The sequence below is a fragment of the Epinephelus fuscoguttatus genome, linkage group LG4, assembly GCF_011397635.1.
Source record: "Epinephelus fuscoguttatus linkage group LG4, E.fuscoguttatus.final_Chr_v1".
In the NCBI taxonomy this organism is placed as follows: Eukaryota; Metazoa; Chordata; class Actinopteri; order Perciformes; family Serranidae; genus Epinephelus; species Epinephelus fuscoguttatus.
The window spans coordinates 12,631,304-12,656,757 of NC_064755.1; the positions used below are offsets into that span (position 1 = coordinate 12,631,304).

The following is a 25,454-nucleotide window of genomic DNA, read 5'->3' on the forward strand; positions in this document are numbered from 1 at the left end:
TACAAATTATTAATATGACAAATACAAATTAAACTTTAGGTAGCCTACTAGAACAATATAATTAGCTGCTTTTCAGTCTCCTAGATACATGTTGCTGCAAAAAAATGGCTAAAGTGAGATGAAGAGACTAAAAACTTAATCATATTAGATAAAACAGATGTTGACAAAGTTTCCTCCAGGGACATAATTTACAGTTGAAAAAGGGTACTGAATCACAATATATATGTGTGTGTGTATATATATATATATATATATATATATATATATATGTGTGTGTATATATATTAGGGTTGGGAATCTCTCTGTGATAGACAATTCTATACGTATCTAGATACACGGGTTACGTTTCAAAAACGATATAATTTTAATACAGAACGATTCGATATGATTCGATACGATTCTATGGTTAACATTTGTTGATGTAGACATTAATCACACATTATAAAATAAAGAAGCCAATTCTATAAAAGTGACATTCTTACAGTATTTTCAAATTTGTAAAAGACCACATCCCCAAGCATTGTTGCTGTATGGCACTGGCAAAAATAAAATAAAAAGTCAAACAACAACAAAATCACATGTCAAATGTATTTATTTTTAGACATGGACCAAAAAAAGACTTGCTGAATGAACATCATTTTGTTGGATGGGATCAGTATACAAATGAGAAGAAGTTTTAAACTTTAAGTGAAGTGAACTTTAAGTAAAATTTAAGTGTTTTAAACCTACTTGTTGTGTTGTTTTTATGGTATTGTCTGTGTTTTTGTATGTATCTTATATGGACTTGAGTCTGGAATAAAGTTTATTATAACGCTGTACAATATAAGCATGAAGCAGAATAAAATAATAACCTGCAATGTAGGGGCAGAATCTGACATCCCCTGTTATTAGTTGATATCATGGACTGTGATGACTAGCAGCTTATCACTGACAGCATGTCAGACTATTTCTCTGTGTTTGCTACACTCTGCATTTGTCATTTATAAAAAGATAAATCACTTTTCTATAATACATCAATGATATTTCAATGGAATAAATTACTTATTGACTTATTCATACTTCAAAAACAGCATGAATACGTGATTAACATAAGGGGGGGATCAAAATAAAATAAATAAATAAAATAAAAATCAAGCAGCCACCCTCCTCCCCTGACAAGTAAAGAACAGTCCCTAAAGTGCACTAAGGTTTGTGGAAATGTGAACGTGTCACATACCTGTGTGCTGCCAGGGCTCGGCTGTTCAGGTATTTCTGGGCAGTCATGACACAGACGAAGACTTCTTGGACCGGGCTTCTCGGTCGCCGGTAAGCCATTATCTTGCACCGTGGAGCACTATGGCCACCGTATTTGACAGGAATACGTATTTCTGTCTGTGTCTGTGACCCCGCGTTCAACCCACAACTGGCAGGATTCGCCTTTAGTTTCTGCTGCGGCTTGGCTGCTCCCTGGTTTATCCAACCAGCATTAGCTTCTGTTCCTCAGCTCCACCGGTCAAACTGGCGCTGATGTTTACATCCATTATCGTTGTCAGTAATGCCTGCTATGGAGCATGCCGCCAGCTCTCGCGTTGTTTTAGAGATGCAAACTGTTAAAGCCAGTCAACCCGAATCCATGACTCTACAATTGATTCATCTAAGGATTCTTGGCTGATTCGTATTGATTGAGGAGGCTGCTACCGACGTAGCCGTATCTCTCGCTTGTCAAACCGGATATCCAGTCGTATCGGTTAATTGTTCCCAACCCTAATATATATATGTATATGTATATATATATATATATATATATATATATACATATATTATCATAATACTCAGCATATCACAACATTTTTAAAATCGCAGTAACAATGTCAACATTATCGTGACCTAAGAATCGTGATAATATTGTATCGTGCATCCTCTGGTGATTCCCACCCCTAATGCTAACACACAGATGTTTAGCGGGTATAACATTTACCACATTTTCTACCTTAGTTTAGTCTGTTAGCATGCTAACAAAAACAAAAAATCCATTTGGTCATAAACAAAAGCACTGGACAAATCAAGAATGTGAACTGGCGTTAGATGGAAAGAGATAAAGGAGGTTACAAGAAGTCTGTTCTGTTCTGAATATGGATACATGTAGTAAATTTCATGACAATCCATCAAATGGTCTGAGACATTCCACCCAAAACCGCCAATAATAACCTCATGGTGGCGCAAGAAAAAAGTAAAATAATAATATTAATAAAAAATTATGACCATAGTTGCTGAAATATTAAGTCTGGACCAAACAATGGACCAAATTACATTAGATTTTTTTTTTCTTCATATTTTTACATTCATATGCTGCCTGCCTGGCTAGAAAAATACACAAAATATTAATAAATTATAAAAACAGTTGATAATTTTCTAACTTTACCAACCTGAAAACCCAAAAGAACATGTTGTCTTGGCTCAGTGTGTCATCAGAGTGGGCGACACCTGAGCGCAGATTATGAATTTGAAGGCCAACAGCTGCCGACAGTTTGTGACAAAAACAAGTCCTCAGCAAAGTGCTGTTACTGTTGCATAGAGGATTTTTTTTTTTTTTTTTTTTTTTTTGGTGGGGGGGGTGAGAGGAAGGTGGTGGTGGGGGGTAAATTTGGTATCATGGCAACAGCAACCTGTAAGGGCCTCATGGGAGGAGAACAGAGGGATGTTGTTGACTGCTTGTTCAGTGCTTTATAACAGAATACTAAAAGAGGGCAAGAACTTAAGTTTTTTTTTACCTTTGTGTGCGGTAGGTCTTGGCTCTGTTAGGATTAATTATCTCTGCACTCTTTCATCAGTGGGCTGGTGCATTTTAATCTGAATGCATGCATACTGTAAGCTTTAAAGTACTAGTGAATAACAGTTCAAGAGGTCTACCAATGTCATGTTACTTTGAAATAATTGCAGTCACTTTTTAACTCTACTCCAACCTGACTGATTCCTCTATGAGACCTTTAGGCGGAGTTATTATGCACATGACACACACATTAAGACACACCCGACAAGGCCACGGTGTTAATTATGAGGCACGTAAATGTCATGTCTTAATTGCCCCTGGTGCTTTCAGGCTCATAACAGAAGACCCCCACTCTTTCAATAATACACACAGACTGTGTGCACAGATACTAATCAGAGTACACACATTCTCTCCTGAGTGGCAACTCCCAACCGCTGCTCATTAAGAGAGGAAAAGTCAAGAATTAGCAGCCGCTGCTAGATTCTCTCTCAATGTGAAGCTCAGGGAAGAACAAACACTGAGCAGCTTTGCCTCTGATCATCAATGCTGCCAATCATCGGCTGTAGCTGTGTTCACCATGGTAACCCCACTGCTTTTTGATGCTGAGGAGCCTCACTTTTCAAGTGCTGTGACAGGTTCTTCCTCTGTTAATAATGGTGTAATCCAGCAAGAAGCAAATTTCATAGCGAGATAATGGATGCTGCTTCCGAAACCTGCATTCTCAGATGTCACATGCGTCATTACTTTTCTCCCTCAAAAAACACACCATTTAACTGCGCTGAGATTGTGAGAAATTTGAAGTAGATGAAACACATTACAGGCAGATTTCATTCTCTTCAGTTTTGACTGGTTGTCCAGTTGTCCTCGCAAGCAATGAACAAATGCAACAATCACATGAATAGTAACACTGCAAAACTAAATATATGACGCTGAACACACTAAGAAACAGTGAAAGACACTGACACTTGAGAGAGTTGTGGTCCAATTTAAAGTTTGTGCTGTCTGCCGCTAAGTTAGCCTAATAAGCTAACTGAACTGTCATTGTTTTACCTTTATCATTCAATCTGACTTGGACTCCATTCTTGTGAAGCATCACTACAATTCACAATCAACTGCACCTTTAGTGCACTAAAATCCCAAATCCAAACAAATACATTATCTGCCATAACCAGAATGAAACTCATAAAATGTTTGTGTGATCACATGTCAGATATGTACATAAATGTCAAACACATGCGAAACATGGACAAAAGCATACAGGATCACGGCGTGTGTAATTTTAGAGTTTTATGTAGATGTGCCTTTACCAAATAAAGTGACTGAAGTATTACTGAATACATGCACACTGAGATTCAGGAAAATGCCACTTTGCTGGTACAGCACTGCGCTTCTTGTCAAGCACTTGCACCAGTGTAGAGCCGTAATTATTTTCTGTCAACACAAAAGCTGCAGTAGCGGTTGGTAAGAGCAGTTAATTTTCATTCAACCCAATTGGATGCCGAGCTATTTCTTTGTTTGACTCACAACCTATAAAGCTCTATCAATTTATTTTACTCTTGTCCACATTTTTGCAGCAATAGTTGTGTTGCTGTTTTTTCTGCCCTGGCACAGTGCCGTGACATCCCTACATGCAAAGCTCTAAATGACTGAAAGCCAACACAGAAGTGCTAAAACTGCAGTTCCTCAAATGGCCACTTGAGACTGGCTCTAAAAGTGAGTACACCAACATGTTAAAATGCTCAGCTTTACAGCAGAAATAAACATGTTTACAGCCTGGAACAAGAGTTGTCTAAACAACTAATTTCCCCCTTCATGACAACTGTAAAGGGGGTTAATTTTTATATAACTCACCCATGTACATTTTATTTAGGCTTAAAATTTGAGTGACAGGACGACCACAGCACTGACCATAGAGTGTTGCCGTATTTGGCGTAACTCTTGTGAGATATGTAAAATGTGATCTCAGTTTTTGTTGTTATGGTTGGTATGGCTCCCGGCTGACCCCTAATGTTCATGTGAATAAATGTGAAGCTGAACATTCAGTACAGTTTCTACTCAATGACACAACGTCACTCAAATATGGTCACTTTTGTCACCAAAAAAAAAAACAAACAGATTGCCAATGGTCGAAATGCCAAACTCAAGGCTTCAAAATGGGAGTCAAAAGGTAGTTATGTCCATTATTTTTACAGCCTATGATTATAACATGTATATGGAAAATATTTTACAAGATCATTTCAGCAGGTGACGACAAGTTATTAAAGGTTAAACTACTTTTACTATGTTTTACTACACCATAACCTGAGTACAAACACCTGAACTTGTATGGTTATCAAGTTGAACTGCATTTCCAAAACACGCAGAGGTGTCCTGATATATATTTGGCTGAGTAAACACTCTTCGCCTCTCTTGTATCCATTGTTTTTATATCCTTGTCATGCTTTATCATCTGCTTTTCATCCATTCATTGAATTTGTGCTAAAAGACATTAACAACCCTTACTTTGATATTAGACATAGCATCTAGAGAACAGGAAAAGCACAGGTGACTGGTTAACCTAAATAAATATGCAGTTGCTGGATATTAATTACACCTGTGGTTATCCTGCAATAACATGTCAGTATTAGTATTTTCGACTCCATAAATGCCATTACTCCTCTCCATCTCTTCAATTATCCAATAAAAACTCCGTAATAAAATGCAATTTCTCCCATTGTATATCACACACACACACACACACACACACACACACACACACACACACACCACAGCACAGCACACACAATCACTGGGTGTAATCTGTTCGGGACACATGCAGCTCTGATCTCATCACTGTTTGTTTGTTCAGATTCTCAAGAGGATCTTTGTGTGTGTGTGTGTGTGTGTGTGTGTATACGTGAATGTGTGAGAGTGGTTGAAAAGGTCACATCAGTGAATCAATGATTGCCTTTCACACCTCCGGCTCTTAAGTAGAGAATCTGGTTGGACTGATTAAAGGCTTTGCTCGGTTCCTGATGACTTGTTTAGAGTCATAATTTCCTTGGCCTTTGGTTTCAATCTTCTCCTTTCTCATAACATCAATCAATAGTCCGAGGAATGCTTGAGACCTGTGCACAGCTTCAATAAAGGTGATTGAGAAGGTTTCCTACAGCAGGTGAATAGGGCCAATCTGATGACGCAAACATGCATATTGACCTTAAGGTATTATTTTGTATAGTTAGTGACAGGTGGGTAATTTTCAGAACCATGTGGGTTAAGTGCTTTTTGATTAGTTTGGTAAGTCATTGATTTCGACAAGTGTAGAGTTTAGAGGCTTTTTCACTCCACAAAAAAATAAAACTGTTAATGGTAAATGGACTGGTTTAGCAGAACATTGAATATTTTTATGCTTTGGTCTATGTTCTGTTCAAGATGGTCCAAGGCTTGCAACTATCGCTGGAGGATGTAAACAGGAAGTATAATGTTGCAGTGGATTCAGTGTGTTACGTTTTAAGTTACAACTTGAACCCTGTAGTTGTTGTTTTGGCATATCTTCTTCACATTTTGGCAAATTAGCCCCATTAAATTTTACAGAATTGCCTGAAACCAGGTTTCCCGGACATCATCCAACAGCATGCGGCCAAATCAGCTTAAGGGTGAGGGTGATGGTGTCTACAGCAGTGTCAAAGAGAGCAAAGACGAACATATACAGTCAGCCTGCAACATGTGAACAGTGCTTATTGCAGAATTGGTCGAACTAGATTATAATCTATGGGACAATCCACAAATTGGAGTTACCATTGTCAATAAAACTGCCTGTTGGCAGTTCCTATTTGCAGTATGCCCATGGATGTATAGACAGCTATCACTGAATTACTTTGACACTGAAGAAAACTGAAAAACATGATATGATTCATAGGCAGTCTAAATTATACCTCCAAGAAAGAGTAAAAATGTTGATGCAAATCACAGCAATCGGGCATCTTAAAAGTAACTTAATTGCCTCCATGATGGCAAAATCACTCCTCCTGCTTAATTTCTCCCAAGAAAACCTCTGAAAACCTGTTCTGTACTAATCTCTGCTTTTGAAAGTGCCATATTTGACTATCCCTTTTTTTAAATCGCATTTTATAATCATCACCTTCTGTGAATCTGTTTAGTTCTCCTATTGTCTGTCTTTCCTTTCTCTGTTACATCTCTCTGTCACACACAGAGAGCTCTGCTTTAGAAAGGAGATCAGGAGCTGACGGAAGGATGGAGAGAAGAAAGCGAGGGTAGAACAGACACGATTACACGGGTATGGGGAGGAAGTGTAGGATACACAGAGAAAAGTAGAAGGATTTACAGCGAGGGACAAAGCAAACAGGTAGAGAGAGCAGGGGAGAGATCGAAGGGGAGCGTGAGGGAAGAGTTAGAAGGAAAAGCGTGTAGAATATACAGAAGGGGGTGCAGTAAGGAGGGACATGGAGGAGAAAGAAAAGGGTGAGGGTGGGGTTGCCAAATGCCCACTCAGCTCAGCTTTGTTTCAGCAGTGATGCCAAATGTGGCTCGGCCAGGGAGTCCTGCCACACGAGCACCGAGACCCAGTATAAAAAGCCTTGGTGCAGCTTGCACTGCAGAGGGGGAGGGAGAGAAATGATGGTAGACTGAGGCAAAGGAAAGATGAAAAGAAGGCAGGAAAGGAGGAAAACTCAGCTGTTTGACTGACAAAGCATGAAACTAGGATGTGAAAATCAAAATTGCCAAAAGCTCTTCAGGATTATTTTATTTAACATTAATATAATGATTTAATATTTGAAAAATTCTCAGGAAAAACTTCTCTATGATAAAATATCTGTGGTAATCATGAAATGAAACCCAAAATTTGGTCGCTTCTTTGCAGTTATATTAAACTGGTGACATGGTGGTGTGGTGGTTTGCACTGACCCCCACAGCAAGAGGGTTCTTGGTTCAATCCCAGGAGAGAGCCCCTCTGTGCGAAGCCTGCATGTTCTCCCGTGTCAGTTGTGGGTTTTGTCTGGGTACTCCGGCTTCCTCCCACAGTCCAAAGACATGCAGGTTGGGGACAGGTTAATTGGTGACTCTAAATTGGCTGTAGGTGCGAGTATGAATGGTATGTGTTAGCCCTGGAGACCTGTCCAGGGTGTACCCCGCCTCTCGTCCAATGTCACCTGGGATAGGCGCCAGCCCCCCCGCAACCCCCAAAAGAATAAGCAGTTACCAAAATGAATGAATGAATAAATTATACTATATACTGTGCTGATTTCAAAATCCTGTGCCCAAATCCAACCAGCCTCCCCTCTTCTATCCTTAAAAAAGCATGTTTATAAAATTAAAATTCTGCATCTTAGGGCTTCCGTTTCACCTCTGTGCTCTTTCAGTTTTTATACCATACAAATATTCTGAGTGAATGAGGTGAAAAGAGGGGGGGGTTGATCCTAAACCAGTGGAGGGCAGAAAGCGTCAGGTGAAGAAAATGTCTTCAAAGGGCGTCTTAACTCCCAGCCTTTGATCCAAATCCAGACGACCAAGACGGTGAACAAAGAGACTTCAATCCTCACTGGTCTCCTCCCTCCCTCCCTCGCTCTTTCTTCTGTAGGTCACCAAAGGAACCTGCACACAATCCTTTTTGCTTTTTACTCCTCTGTTTCCTTCACAGCACATCCCTCCTGCACCGCTATGTTAACTCATTCACACCTACGCTGCATGGTTCTGTTCATTACTGACTACAGGAGCCATGTTATATCAAGCAAAACTGGGAGCCTTGTCAAGAAATTTTATTGTGATGCTAGAATATCTCATTTCCTAGACCAAGTGTCCACAGAGATACTATTTAGTTACCAAATTAAAGAAGTCACTCTTTGATCCCTGTGTTTGATTCCTCCAAAGGAATAGTGTGACATTTTGGGAAATACACTTATTCACTTTCTTGCCAAGATTTAAATGAGAAAATCAAAAGCACTCTCATGTCATGAAGCTACAACCACCAGATGGTGAGCTTAGCTTAAGCTGGGCACACACAGTACAATTTCTGACCTGATTTTAAGCCACACAAACTCATTTTAGAGTCTCACCAAATTTCAGCTTTGTCAGGTGTTGTTTGCAGTGCAGTTTACAGAGGGGTCGAAGACCGTTCACAGCCTGATTAACTGCTCCTGACCTGCCGTCAGATGCTTGGATGAATTTCTGACATGGTACAAATATTGGTCGGATTTGATAGAGCTTTTGCAGCCGGATCACTTATGAGGAGCACCGTTGGAATATATAAAGCCTACCATTTGGTCATTTATTGTACATGAACTCTAAGCACAGACAGAGCAGCAGAACGGCAGGTGCAGTGAAGTGATTGTGTTGTGTCTAAAAGTTTGCTGTCACTCACAAACAGCTGTTTCTCTCATCCATCGATTTGATGTGATTAGCTTTGATCAGACTGACTGATCAAATATCCTCTCCGCAACTTAAACTCCACAAACTGCTGACGAAGAGCAAAAAAAAAAAGAACTTGTGTGTTTCATGCTGCGTTCATGGACCCGCAAAAACCTCAAAACTTAGAGAGGGGACACAGAGTGATGGAATACATGCACACACACACACACACACACACACACACACACACACACACACACTTCTCAACATCAAAACTGCTTAAAAAAACACTGCAGCCTAAAAAACATGTTAACATCAATGTTTTTCATTCATTCATTCATTCATTTGGGAAATAAATTTTATTTGCCTGTTGAGAAATAAAATCGGAAATTCAAAAGTGAATTATACTCAAAAATTCTGGGTTTACACGATCAGTTGTGAAAACGATATCCCTGTTTACACGAAAAAGCAACAACAGCAGCTTTTTTACTGCAATTACCATGCAAGGCCAGTAGGTGGCGACATGCCATATGTCAAACACCATAGAAGAACGTTTTGCGCATGCGGGTGATTTGTTTTCCTTTTGGCGCTAGTGATAAAAACAATGATAAACTACATTTTAACCTTATGTAGCATAGTTAGATGCTATGCACTTACTAATATTGGGCACAGCAGATGTCTTTGTTCGCCAGTGTAGTGGTGATGTTGATGCAGCAGTGCTAAGTTCATTTGTAAGCTCGTAAGTAGTCCCAAAAGTGCTAACAAAACATAAACAACCCGGCATATATCTGCCATTGTTGTTGTGGTTACCGGGCGCCTAATGGGCATGCGCAAACTGGATTGCAATGTCATCGTTTTCCAAAATCTCCGTCTATCCTGTTTACACGTCTCCACAGAGACGGATATTTTTAAAAACTTTCACTTTGGAAGCCGTTTTTGAGAATCTCCCTTTTTGTCGAGAAAAACGCCGGTTACGTGTAAAGGATAGGTGCAAACGCAAAGATAAATACCGTTTTCAGAAATATAAGGAACCGTATAAATAGGCCCTGAAGCTAATTGAGCAGAAAACCAACAAGATGAGGCAGAAGAAGAAATACTGTCTATTTCTTTCTTTTTCTCTGTGTTGAGTGAAAAACACACTGTAAGCAGTGGGCTGGATATGATTTTAGTGTTTCAGCACCATACAGAGTTTTAATAGAGTCATTTTAAAACAACGAACCACCCATCCACAACCCTGCAGCCAACACACACTGAGATACTGAGTGAGTGTGGAAGAAGAAAATGATGTATTGCCTCTGACTTTCTCTGCAATCACTCATTTTGCACGCAAATATGTCCAGTCACACAATGGCAGCTGTTATTAGGGCGTATTTGTTTACTTTGTTCAAGAGGATAACATTGTGATTTGACTGATGTTTCAGTGCAGTGGTGAAGGAATACTGTTTGCCTTGGTTGATGGGTAGCATATCAGAGCAGTTGTCCTATCAAAATACACACAAGTATCAAGGGATTTAGCCTTTTTCCAATTGTCAGGGACTTCACGATGAACAGAAATCTTGGATGTGTGTCATTTTCACACTTATAAATGGCATGTTCAACTTCAGCTGGTTTTAGGCAGCTGACACCAAGTCTGCAATCCCCTCTCAGTTGTTAGCTGAATTTAAGAAAAACAATGTATCAGGTTTTCCAAGAAAAAAAAAAAACCCATAGTGACAGCACATCACGACTTTCTTCTTGTGTCCTACAGCAGAAATGCTGTCCTCCCTGTGTTTCCCCTTTCCTTTCACTCCGACAGAACTTCCCCTCTCTATTCTCATGTCACTTCTCTGTCTCCCTTGGTGTGTGGCACTCTGGGGCTTGTTAGCACCAGCATCAGTGATTAAAGACCGCAGGTAATTAGATACACATGACACCATTCTGACTGACTGGCTGACTGGGGAGCTGTAGTGTCTACTGGCAGACGAGCCGAATGTTTTACTGTTCACAGTCAAAATCCTTCACACTTATTATTAGGGCTGCCACGATTAGTTGACTAATCGATGACTAATCAACTATTAAAATAATTGGTGACTATTTTAGTAGTCGACTAATCGGTTTGAGTCATTTTTCATAGAAAAGTACTATAAAAGCACCCCAAAATACTCTTACTGCAGCTTCTTATGTTCAGATATTGGCAGCTTGACACACTCTCTTGTGACAGTGAACTAAAACCGTAATTTTGGGTTTTGGGCAAGACAAACTGACATTTTTCAACATTTTAACACATTTTTCGATGAAATGATTAGTCGACTAATCGAAGAAATAATCGACAGATTAGTCGACAATGAAAATAATCGTTAGTGGCAGCCCTACTTATTATTCCAGATAGAGACTTAATGTACATAACTGCTCATTTGAGTGCTGGACATGATATTTGAGTTACTGCTGTGCTTTAAAATGAAATGTTAGTTTCACCCGAGACTTTGAAATGTTTAGGTATATGTGATAATAAAGCAAGTTAGTGTTGTTTCAGCCATTAAACCCTCAAGACAGTCAGTTATTCATGCAAATTTTTCAATGAGGATGTATTCACCTATCCTTTCAGTTATCTTTGGCACCTAGCAGTTCTGTACCGATGTAGCTAGGTGAGTTATGTCAGGAAAGCTTGCCTCATTTTGACAAAAAAATAAATAAATAAATAAAAAAATTAAAAAGATGGATAAATTAAATTAGGCAGACATTTTAAGACACCCTGAACAAAGTCTATGTCCTTGACTACTACTTACAATGACACATAAATTCTACTTTATCTACAACTGACTATGCTCCTCATTCGAACACTGCTTTATCACTGCTACAATATACAGTACTAAACTTTAACATCAGCTGTGTCAGAGTTAGTTTGACTCAGTCCATGTGCTCTCCTTGGCTTCACACTCATGGTCCATTTGCATGTATCCTAAGTAACATGTGAGGGCTATGAGTGGCAGAGGAAGTGGATTACACTGATTGCACACAAACTGAAATGAGGCCTGTCTGTCTGAAAACCAGCTCCCAGCCTGGTATGACTGGATATCTGATGGAGTGAATGACTGGCTGGTTGTCTTCTTGGAGGACGGCCAATTGACCTATGGCTAAGCCACGCCCCCTCCACTCGGACAAACTATCAACATTCAGTGACCGGCGCTTTGGCAGGTGTCACAGTACACAGCATTTCGCAGGAGGTAATTGATGATTTTTGGGGACATAACGATCAGATGTCATTGAAAAGTAACCAAAAGGGCCTAAACTACGCATTGGAGGGATATATTCATCATTTTATTGTTGAGAAGGTCGATGTAGCGCACCTCTCTCCATGGCGATATCCACACTCCGGGTAGGGAAGGCGGTAATGCATTTACAAGCTGGTTGCCAACCGCCAGAAAACGTAGAAGAAGAAGAGTGCGAGACTTGTTGTGTTTCCGGTTCTGCGGAAAACTCGCGCGAGTTCATAGTTTTCACCAAAGTCCGTACATTTAATGGAAACACACAAGAGTCGTATTTCTTTTAATGCACATTTCCCAATGATTCAAATCACTTTTGGATGGAAACACAGCTAGTGTAAGCGTGATAAACCGCATCTCATTGCCGTCGCCATCAAAGACAACAAGTTAAAGTGCCACTGAAGTTAAGGTTTTTGGCTCAGAATATGAGAGAAGGATAATGGCCTTTTTACTGTCTTTACCAAGAGTGTCTCTCCGTTAGTTTGGTGCTACAGTATTTACACTGAATCATTTAGCATAATGTTTGCCAACCTTTGTTATCTCTGCGATTACAGATAAGTTAATGAAGCTAAGCTCCAGAAGTTAACGTTAGCTTAACTAGAGCCCTTTGGACAACAGCTAACAATGACGTACGATCACCAAAGTACAAAAACTAGAACAAAACAGGCTAATGAACTCCCAGCAAACAAGGTGACATGATGAACAACGCAGCTAGGAGCTAACATTAGGCTAACTTTAGCTAACGTTAGCTAGAGATGTTAAAGATAACTTTCTATTTCTTTCCAGCAAAGTGACAATATGTTGCCTCAAACACAATGTTGACTTACCTTAGAACAGATGTAGACATCCTTGTTAATCTTATTCACATTGAGTTGATGTTGTGGTCTAACATTACCACACAACTTTATCCAAAGGAGACACTTTTCTCGGTTGAGATGTGGTTTAGGAAAGGGTAAAAAATACACCCAGTCGCCCAGCCTCTCAGGATACCTTGTGTTGGAGTTGCATGTACCCCATGCACACCGTTTGACCATTTTTAAACTTCAAATCTCAGAAAAAGCTAATAAAACCGAACAAAACTGACTTTCTGTAATGCATTTCAATGAACGTCCAGGCAGAGAATGTCTGAGTGTATGGGAATGGCTATACACACTGTGATTGGCTCATCGAGTTTGAGGGCGGGACTTTGCCATAGGTCAATTCAACACTCTGCTGACAAGCCAACCAATTTATATAAAATCATATTAAAATTACATCAAAGTGATAAAATTTCACTTTAAAGGAATAGTCTGAAAGTCTGAGCGAGTAAACTAAGAAGAACGATATCACCCTCATATTTGTTCAATAAATACAAGGTTAGCCAGCAGCCATTTAGCTTAGCTTAAAGAGATAAGTTGAGAGTGTTGGAGAAAAAAATACATTTGAAAAACTCAACGGCTTTGTCTTGCTTCAGAAATGTTGACCCAGTTACTTAGGATAATCCACAGACCTTGTTGTGAGCAGTTTCATGTAGAAACTTTTCTTTCTAGCAAACTACATACGCCAACCATATTACTGCGCAGAAAGAAGCATGCATCTATTCAACGCATTCTCACTCCAACCTCATCACATATCTACGTTTAATCATAGACTTTCGACGTCGAGATGCTACGTGCAAGGTACCCTGGGTGCGTTGCTTGTTGACGTTCTGGGACGCATTGCCTGGTGTCAAAATGCACTTCCGTTTTCACAGGAAATCTACCGTTTGCATGCAGTCGCTTTAAAAAAAAAAAATCACATTACATCAGTACAAGACCACAAATCATAGTTTTTACTTTTCCTTCAACAACAGAGGTATGTGATTATGTTTAGTCAACACGGGCACGTGGTTGGGTTTAGGAAAAAAGAACAGGGTTGCGCTTGACAATCTTAGGGGAAGAGAACACCGGCCTCCTGGGCAAAAGTCAGTGGTTGTTGGATCCATTCTATTTGGACATCCACTGCCATAACTTTGGTTGTTGTCCTGCTGTGTTTCCCCTTGACCATATCATTGTCACATGAAAGGATGGCTTTTTTTTTGTCGGTATCTGACGCCGGAAGTCACTACCCAAGCGCCGGATTTCAGCGACTTCAGAGTGAGACCGGGTTGATCTATTCATGGACGAGAGGATCGTGCTCATGAGAGCAGGAGATGGAAACAATAATGGCGTCCTCCTCAGCTGAGCTGTTAGATAAGCTAGCTCAGTGGTGCTAGGTGATCTAGTAATAGATGCATGCTTCCTTCTGTGCAGTGATTATGTTGGAGGGTGTAGTTTGGTTGAAAGAAAATAGTTCCTACATGAAACGCTTGCAATAGGGTAACCAGGTCATGATTTCCGGACAGAGACATTGCTGTTGAGTTTTTCAATATTTTTTATTTATGTATTCATGTTTTTTTTTTATTTTGACACTTAAAGCACCACAAGCCAAGTGCCATCCAGTTTCAGTATATTTGAGAGAAGGCAGAAATCTCTACAGCCGATATCTCCAACACTCTGCAACTCACCTCAAAACAATGTAGACCAATAAACGGCACGACAGATAAGAGGAAAAACATATGCATTATTGATTTTATCTATCCCTTTAACACAATAGGAAACAGCTGTCCTGACTGTCCAGAGTTAACAAAATCCTTCTACCAGCACCTCTAAAGCTAACTAATGAACACATTATCTAATTTGTGTAAAACCATACTATCAATCTTTTCATCTAACTGAAGGCAAGAAAGCAAACATATTTCCCAAAATGTCAAACTATTCCTTTAAACTTCAAAAGTGCTGAGACGTCAACCTTAAAAATGTCTACCACAGGTTTGGGAAACGAGGCTGTTAACAGAGATGTAACCCAGCCACTTTTAAAGACCTGTGCACCAGTGAATCAGCTGGCTCCTGTTGAATAAACCATGAACTAAATGCTCCAGTACGGGCCATCATGCTGCACATGTCTGCACTGCCGCATCTCTCACTCCTGTCTCTCCCTCATGTCTGCTACTTGTCAGTTTGTCTTTCTCAATTGATTTATCATTTGCTTTTCTCTCTGTCTCATTTTTTTTCTTCTGTTGACAGCGACACAGGCAGCTCTCTTCATCCAAATCTGTCCTCACTCGCTCTCACCTCCTATATTTATATTCATGTTCCTTTGACACACGCTGTCAATAAACCAACTCTTGTAAGTTCTTTTAAATTAAATAAATGACTTAAAAAAGTTATTGCATAGAATATGAAAACAGAAGGAATTCCTCAGGCAAACAATGCGGAAAAGTGATCGGTCATTCAGTACATTGGTCACACCTTCTGAGTTCACTCCAACTCACTTAGCATAGTCAGTGCAGAAAGTTGCAGCCACAGTGAGTGGAGATGAGTGGACATCTACTCAGATATAATGGTGTCTTTATTCAAGGGAGAATGTGTCTGCCAAAAATTTTTTTTTTTTTTTTTGAAAAAATTATCATAGATAGATATATAAAAAAAAGAATTTCTAAGTTGCCAACGGCAACTATATGTATAACAACCAACCACTGACAGAATGATATCACACTTTACTGCTGGACCCAAAGTGCCTGGAATTAGGAACACAGTAGTCGAGTGACACTAAGTGATGATGACTAACTGCTGCAAAACGTACAACCAAACCTTGATCTTCATCAGAGATGACTGTCGTAATGGCAACTTGCTATACTTCATTAGCTATGACAGTGTGCAAATATTGTTGACAAAGTGCTATGATGGTAATCTCAGCACCAATACAGTGATCTGATTTATGAGTCTCAGTATATGAACAGAAGCTTGTTATGGATAGTAGAAAGAAGATTAATTGGGCAGAGAAATCAGTTACACATCCCATCATCTCATATCGCACACTAGTGCTGAGGCATACTTCAAATAAATACTATCTTAAGATGGTAGATGGTGTTTTTTGTCTTTATTTACTCTTGAAATAGTAATAGAATAGTAAGTAATAGTAAGAAAGCTTTCATGGCAGTACATGTAAATTTTCAGTACCTGGTTTCCCAGATGACACTGAAGAGAGAATTGAGGGGGACATCCCACTCATTGCTTGTTTAGACAGCAAAAAGGACTGAGTGGTTAGAAAAATGGAGAACCAGAAAGTGGCAAACCAGGAAAAAGAGGACAGACTGATGGGTGATGTGACAGGTGGAAGTGGAGTGCACAGCTAAGAGCTCTTGGGCACCTAATATCCAAACAAAATATAACCAAAAGGACTTAATGTAACAGTGATGCGCTATGTTTGGCCACACTGAACAGAAGCAGCTGCACCCTCCTATTTGCATTTAGCTGAAAGGTTGTAATTCTGTCTAGTCTTGACAGCATGGATAAACAAGCCTCCCTTAACTCCGTCTGCTTTCTGTCTTTATGTCAAACACTGTGTCGATAATTAGCAGATGGCTGATGAGTCACAAGGCAAGAAGCAGAAAAAAAACTAACTGATGAGAGCACAGATAGGAACATTTCTGTGTCTCTGGGTCTCTGGTCATGTCACTGTCTCTTCATCAAGTTGTCAAAGGTGTCATGAAAATATTTTTTTCTCCCTTGATTAGATCAGCTGTGAAGTCACAGGGCAAAGGCTAAGTTATACGCCCCAAAAATTGTGGTTAACTCCACGCTGGTGTTTTCACTTATATGACCTAATCAGACCTCTCCTGTGGGGTGGCCAAAATCACTCTGTCGTTTACTTATTCACTACTCACTATATCATAGATATTCAGTAGTTTTTTAAAGTGAGCAGTAAAATTAAGATTTTGAACTGGAATCATTAGCATTTTGTCTCATTGCTGAACTTTCACCTCTATCATGGGCTAGGACTGTTAGTAGAAAGTAGTGTCCTGTATATGCTATGGTCATAGACCTGTCACGATAATTACATTAGGACCTCATCGTAAAATCTGTGGACCAGACCTTGATCGTTTTGCCGACCGCGAATGTCAACAACATGTTAGCCAACATGATACCAAAATAAACAGCAGGGTTAAGACTTGGGCGCAGCAATGCTCCCATCCCACTTACTCACGCTAGCCCGAAGACAAATAAAACAACACATTAAAGACGACACAGTGTAGCTTACCAGTAGCGGAGTGGAAGAGGCACAGTCCTGATAGTCTTTGGTTTGCCAACCCCTGACAATGAGCCAAAAGGTCCATCGTTTGTAGTTTTACCCTCCAACAACCTCATCCTCCACTCAGTAAATCCACCAGTAAATGGCCTGACTGAAATCAGACGTAACAATTTTCGGCACACAGTCCAGAGAGCCTGTGTTCACATTTTCCTTGGCACAATTTTGCAGTGAGCGGTACGCTGGCCTCCAGGAGTACTGCGCAATCTTGCTGCCAATTTGGTACTCCAGCAAAATCCCTGTGGCCCCAGAAGCATTTTCCCCATTGACCACCATTATCAAAGAGACAACTGTAAAGTTGTTGACAAGTCACCTGAAACTGCAAACAAGCCTAATTATGATTCTTTCTCTTCTGAATTTTTGATCGATGGAGGTTTAATGTATATAAATTTTTCCCAAGCCCAGAAAAAAGCTTTAAAATCTCTTAATTGTCTGCTGTGAAAAAGCCCTATACTTGCAGTGCACACTGAGTAGTGGGTGATACAGATTTGCAGATAAATAGTTACATGGTTTAAACTTGTGTGTACATTCCTTTTTTTCGAGTCCAAACAGGCGAAAAGGAAAAAAATAATTATTCATGTAACAAATTAATTGTGCAAATGTTTAATTACATTTGGGGAAGGATTAAATGCAATTTCAACCAGTAACCCAGTAACCCAAGTTATACTTTCATAACATTTCCATTTTACTTGCAAATATTAAGTTTCAAACAGCAGCGGCTCAGTGGACTGTGTCATATTAGAGGTGCTGCTGCAAGTGCAAACAGTAAACTAAGTGCTGTCAAATGATGCAACTATTTCATAGCATTATTGGCTGCTGAAGCACTCCACCTGCTGCATAACAATGTCTATGAGTCAGCTGCCATAATCACAAACAACGCACAAAGAATGCACACATATGCGTGCACGCACACACGCACAAATACACATGCAAACAAGCTCAGGCATACTGATACACTGATGCTTATATTACACTTTGGCACACACAAAAAATGCTAACCGATGCATGTAACTTGTATTTGAGGTAGACATGGATGCATAATGCACACACGCTAATGCACACACACCCTCCCTGGCTTGCTGTTTCAGCAGCTTGAGGGCAGGAAGGCCAGCCCTGAACTCTGTGTTATGAATGTAAAGACAGAACTCGGCCAATTAAAGCTCAATTACTGACCCGTTGTCAGATATACCATACTCTCTCTTATAACCTTGCTCCTCTTCCTCTCCTCACCCCGCTCTTCTTTCTTTTTTTCTCTGTTAGCCTCCTCTCCTTTTTAGACTCTGCCACCTCCTGCCTCTCCTTCTGTCAATCTCTCCCTCCCCGTACCTTCGTTTCTTTTAAACAATTCTCTCCTCTTCCCGTTAACATCTCCCTTCTCCCTCTCTCACTCATTAAAACAGTTCCCCGGTCTTCTCCCAGGAGAGGGGAGGATGATAAAAATAGCTCTTCTTCAGCTTCTGCTCACTGGTTCTTTCTTTCCAGCCTGTGTTCCATACATCAAATAACTACGTTCCTTCATAATAACTGTCGTTTCTTCTTCTTCTCTTTTTGTTCCTCACTGCCTCTCAGTCTCTCCTTACTCTCGCTCTGATGCTCCCCACCCAACCACACTCATACCTGCCTCTTTTAAGACAGTTTGCAGCTGTGTGTTTCTAGCAGCGATGGAGTTTGTGAAACACCCCAAGAGACTGTTATCATAAACTTGCACACAATCCTACAGCTTGTTTGTGATGGAGAAAGAGCTGCTTTATCGTTGGTACAACTGGTCTGTGTTCAGGATAAGATCGGCAGGAAAAGAAAATATAAATCCTGTTGTGTCTTAACTGACGTTCGGTATCTGAGCAGTTGGTAATTAGGTAGTGCAAGCATTTAAAATGTTGACAGCTGATGCCACAGTCTGTTGTAAAGGCGCACTCATCTCTCAGAATAACCCCAGGCGAGATAAAAATGTCATCTACAGCAATGATGTCAAAAGTTAAATCATCTGTAAAAATTGTTTATGTTCACTAGTCTTCTACTTTAGTTGAAAAATGGATTTGTGCAGTGTGTATCCACACACACACACACACACACACACACACACACAACACTACTGAAACACAGGTCAGACAGATGACTAAGCAATGACTAAATAAACTGCCATGGTACCACACATTAAAGTGAACAGATATCTTCTTTAGAGATACGTTTTGGGAATGTAGCTCTGCTGGAGAGGAGGCAAAGAAGTAATCAGTTTGGATTTGCAGAGAAACCCCCTCCGCGCGCGCACACACACACACACACACACACACACACACACACATGCGCACACACTGGAAGAGCAAATGGCCATCTGGCTCCAATGAAAGCACAGCCTTTTATGCGTTTTCCTCATTAGTTGAATTCTATTTAGTCAACGACACAGTGAAAGGATAAAAGAGGGGAAGAGGGAGAGGATAAAAAAGAGGAAAGATGGCTAGAGCAGGAGGAGATGTAAAGGGAGAAGAGCATGAGAATGTGGAGACGATAAAGTGATAGAGAGAGAAAAAGTAGCAGTACATGCGATGCCAGAGGGTATAAACAAACTGCTCACTGGCACAGCTACACTGTAATATAAACTTTACCCTTTTGAAAACACTTTAATGTCCCAACATGCTAAAAATACAGCACGCTGCAGCAGAAGCAGCTCAGACATCAGGCAGACAGAACTTCATACTCAGTTGTTTCCCACTGAACAAAAGGCTTCAGAGACAATAAATCTCATGTCTATATTGAAACACAATCATCTGTCTGAAAACCTACCGAACAAGGCCAAATAGTTCAGGAACAGGTTGTTTACTTGTGAATTTTTGCCTCTGGTAGCAAAACTGCAGGTGCAAACTGTATAAAAACAGTCCTGAATTAGAACTGAACATCCACAGAGCATGTATACCTCTGCCAAGGCTGAGAAAACCTCCAGGTTTGTTATTTTACTGAAAAACCTATTTTAAAGCATAAAGATATTTTGACTTGTCATTGCTAAAAAAAAAAGAACATTGGTCACTCCATTAATACCAGATAGAAAGTATGCACAATACTTGGGCCCTGGAATACCATACTGGCAGATCATTATTAATGTAATCAGTGACATCTGTGTGTGAATAGCAAAAACTGTCACCAGTAAGAGAGCTCTATAAAGAATTTAGAAGTTATGGTTTGCATCTGGGTCTTCATCAAAATAGACAAGGGATGGACAATCACTAGGTAACTGTTTAATGTTGAGAAACCCTTAAAAAAGAGTGTTTTAAAAAGATGTTTTTAGTTTCTGCACAATTGACCTATGGCTAAGCCACGCCCCCCTCCACTCACTGGACAAACTATCAACATTCAGTGACCGGCATTATGGCAGGTGTCACAGTACACGGCATTTCGCAGGAGGCAACTGATGATTTTTGGAGACATAACGAAGGAAGGGACGACGAAGGGACATGAATCAAAACTAGAAACGAGATATATCCCCAGTCATGCACACAGTTTTAATAAACTCAGTACTGTTTTTCAACACATATATGGTTTTGTCTTCATTCAATGTAGTTTGCACATATTGTTATTGTGCCATTGGTTTTGGCCTTGGTGCCCCACATTTTGGCCGTGATGCCCCAATAAATTTGTATTTATCAAAGGCCAAAGTGGCCTTGCCCTAAAAATGACTTAATTCCAGGCCTGTAATTGTATTTCCTCTCCTGTTTCTGTCCCTGGAGGGACCAGTTGCAGTGTGCTGCTTTTTTATGTGCTGCTGCCTCCATTGGCTGAGCGTCTCTGCTGACGTAAGATATAAGTCACGAGCGAAAATATGCAGGGGCAAGTAGGAAAGAGGTTCTTTTTCTGGCTGTGTGGTGGATATAAAAACCTTAACGTCGGACCCTGGATAACTTTACTATGTTGCCTCAAACACGATGTTGTCTTACCTTAGAACAGATGTAGACATCTTTGTTAATCTTATTCATGTTGAGTTGATGTTGTGGTCTAACGTTACCACACAACTTTATCCAAAGGAGACACTTTTCTCGGTTGAGATGTGGTTTAGGAAAGGGTAAAAAATACACCCAGTCGCCCAGCCTCTCAGGATACCTTGTGTCAGAGTTGCATGTACCCCATGCACACCGTTTGACCATTTTTAAACTTCAAATCTCAGAAAAAGGTCATAAAACCGAACAAAACTGACTTTCTGTAATGCATTTCAATGAACGTCCAGGCAGAGAATGTCCAAGTGTATGGGAATGGCTATACGCACAGTGATTGGCTCATCGCGTTTGAGGGTGGGACTTTGCCATAGGTCAATTAAGCTGACATGGTAAAAGGATTTTAATAATAGGACATCAGTGGATATCCATTCAGTGTTTTTATCATTTTTAAATTACATTAAACCGCAAATCTTACAAAGTTCTGTAACAGATAATGTTGAACAAATACATTATATGAATGAATTGGGAGAATCATTGAATTCACTCACCATCTTTGTCAGCTCTTCTAAATATCTGTGAACAGAAAGCAAGAAACTGTAGTTAGTATCATTGAAGTTATCTGCTAGCTGCAGGCATAAAACAGAAAGAAAAGAATCAGATACAAGCACTAAAAGGAGAACAGTTTCAACACAAGTGTTTTATGACAGTTACTTAATAGTGGAAAAGTAAGTAAGTAAAGTAAGTAATATCTGAGCTGCTCAACTATCCATAGAAACATCCTGTGTAGGAAAGCAGTTTGGATGGCTTACGTGCATCCATGATCTCATTATTGTGGTCGCTACCCAAAAGTTCGGCCATGCCTTACGATCGAACACCCATCGACTGCCACGTCCAAGGCCTTGTCTTTGATTGTCCCACAATAAAAGAGAAGTTTAGTGTCTTTACTGCATAGTAACCACAACTCTAAATGGTGTGTGAGCAGCATTGTCTAGGTTCCACCAAGACTTGAGCTTGGATTACTGGATTCTGAGTGCAGACCATTACACCATGGAACCGAAGTCAAGCACATCTGCTATTTTCAGTCTCATGGGGACATTCTACCCATTTCACTGAAGTAAACAAAATAGTCATTTCTCTATCTACGGGAAGTTGGTTTTTTTTGTCAAATTAAACCCCTCACCCAGAAAACAAGAAACAATTTGCCCTTAAGGCTCCTTTGGGTTTCAAACCTTTATAAACTTTGGCCGTGTCATACAGACAGAATGCCCATCAACTTTCCAGACCAGATGGCATGTGCAGTATTTCCTAGGTGTGCACTGATGTCTCTTCCCAAGGGGATATTCCGTGAATATCTCCCTTTTTTTAGTTGTTTCAAAAACAGTGACATCATCATAGTTTACCCACCAGAGAAGTTGCTTATTGTTTAGGACAGTAGGACAAGGGTGGGGTTTAGAAAAAAAAACAGATTCCTTATGACATGCTACAAAACAATGTCATGTCAATTTCTCATCCAACATCTATTAACATATCAAAAAAATCTTTTTATGTTTGGTCCGGTAAGTCATTTCTGAATAAAACTAACCAATCTCTCATCTTTTTCTGGATAACTGTCACAGTTTCTTCTGAAGAGGACAGAATACTGAACATCAGCATAAGAGATTTGGTTTAAAAATTATGGAGAGAATTTAACAGAAGAAATAAATGCTACTTCGGATGGTATTATTAAGAATTCCCCATCCTGTATGTTGAGACTGCTCTGTAAATTGACATCTCCAGCGATGGAGCAGAGCATTTACATTAAGTCACGTTGTAGCTGAAGAGACAGATGGTTAAACACACATAATGTTGTGTTTTTTTTGTTTTGTTTTGTTTTTTTTTAAGTAGAACACAACAACCAATTCTTCACAGCAACAAGAACCCAGCGGGACAGAACTGCAAATAGAAATGTTTGGTCTTCCATTCAATTTGTTAGCTAGCGCAGCCTGTACAGTACACACAGAGACTGAATCACACGCAAAAAGACACCAAGTGTGTCTCAACCAGATACAGTGCAGTCGTGTATGATAAGACTTGTTAGGAGCCACAGGCAGAGGATAAAAACTCACAATTATGAACGCACACAGAACAAAATCGCTGATCTATAACTGACAGATGATTACTTACTGTGCATGTGTGTACCGCATTCTATGCCTATATGAACACACATGATTCTGGGAGCTAATTTATAGCTTCAGTGAAAGCTTCTTTCCCTATGGAATCAAAAGTGACAGGTCTGTTGCTTTCATCAGTGATTCAAAATGGGATGTAAACTGTTCCTACTGAGACAGGAGGAGGCGACAGCACAGTGACAGAGGTGGAAGAGAGAGAGACACATTGAGGGGGATGCAAAAGATGAAATGAACACACAGAAAAAAGTGAGAGGGAGATGCATGGAGTTACAGTCTGTGTTAGTGTATATGTAAATAATGATTTAATTAATCAGTCATGTTAATCATTCGCAACCAATTTAAGCATAGTATTTATCTATATCATGCCAGAAATACCCTTCAACTTGGAACACAGTGAACATACAGATGGATAGAGAAGGAGTGGGTTATGCTGCATGAACGTGTTTCAAGAAGTTTCTTCGGATGTTTGGATACTTATTTTCTGAGGAAACCTGTCACCCAGTGGGCTGATGTAGCTGTAATTGTTCTTTTGAAGGACCAAACTGACAACTTTGATCGATGTCTTCCCACCCTACAGGAGATGAGTGGGTGGTGGTACCCAGAAGAGTTTTGGTGGGGTATCTCTTTAACTTATTCCTGTTATACAGACAGGATGTGGAAGTCTGTGAAGTACACAGATTCCTTTCCATCACACCTGAGAACAGAGCTGGAGCAAAGCTTAAAAGAATTCTCACCTAAAGAGGTATGAAACTGTCAGAAAAAATGTCTTAAGACCAGTTTCGCTATCAACTCTTAAATGGAGCACAGGACAGAAGTAAAAATGCCAAACATTTTCAGTGTTGAGACAATAAACTGTGAGGATTTGATGCTTTTCTTTGTCATACATGATAGCAAATTGAGGATCGTTTGGTATTGGACTGCAGATTGAAAAAAACAAGCTGAATAAGTCACTTTGGACTCTGAGAAATATAATGAGTATTTGTCATGAACTTAGATGATCAGGCAATGAAACTGTTTGTTGCAGCCCTGACTTCATGACAATGTGTGAAAATGTGCTGTGTTGACAGCAATCATGACTGCAGCTGAAAACCAGAAAGAACTTGCAAACTAATTAAGTAGTGTACAGTAGTGTACAAAGGTATGCAAACAAAAGTATGTGAACTAGTCTCGAGCTTAGTTGCTCTAGAAATGCATTGCTTGTAAAACTTGAAGTATGTGGTGCAATCAGGCAGCGACTGCAGCCTTCTGAACAGGCCAAAGTGAAAATCATTAAAAGCTGAGATGCGCGACGCTCCAAATGACAAGCTGTTCTGCATTGTTCTGCTCTCCGGCTGCACCCTGGGGTGCACTCAACTCCGCAGAAAACAGCCAGCTCTGGAGCTGCTGGAGACAGACAAGCTTGGAAAGGATGGAAAGTGTCGCGGTGAGGAGGCGGTGTGTGTGTGTGTGTGTGTGTGTGTGTGTGTGTGTGTGTGTGTGGAGGGTTGTAACAGAAATACAGAGTGAGAAGAAAATGAGAGACAGCAGAAGAAAGAAAAAGACAAAATAGAAACAGAAGACAGAGACAGAGCGAGGGAGACTGTTGCATCCATCTCCTATCCTTATTAAGAATGGGTGTTTTCTTGACCTGGTTGAGGAGAGAGGAGGGGAAGAAGACAACAAGGATATGAAGGAAAAGAGGGAAGGAGAGAGGAGAGGAGAGGATGAGGACAAAGGATGAAAGAGGTTTAAAGAGCAGAAAGAAAAGTATGTCTGGGTTAAGATGAAGGAGAAAAAGAGAGCAGCAAAGTCTGAGAAACAAGCAAGCAGAGAGGGTCTAATGAGCAGAATGCTGCCTGCAGGCACACACACACACACGCGCACACACACACACACACAC

The 25,454-nt window shown here is 40.1% G+C and overlaps 1 protein-coding gene across 2 annotated transcripts in view; it reads right to left on the reverse strand.

Moving 5' to 3' along the window:
• Positions 1 to 25,454, reverse strand: part of necab2 (N-terminal EF-hand calcium binding protein 2) — a 178,327-nt gene that overhangs the window by 149,891 nt on the left and 2,982 nt on the right. For both annotated transcript variants that reach the window (XM_049575053.1, XM_049575052.1), the window contains exon 2: positions 21,956 to 21,980. In XM_049575053.1, the coding sequence (XP_049431010.1) occupies positions 21,956 to 21,980 (25 nt within the window). The remainder of the gene's footprint in view (positions 1 to 21,955; positions 21,981 to 25,454) is intronic.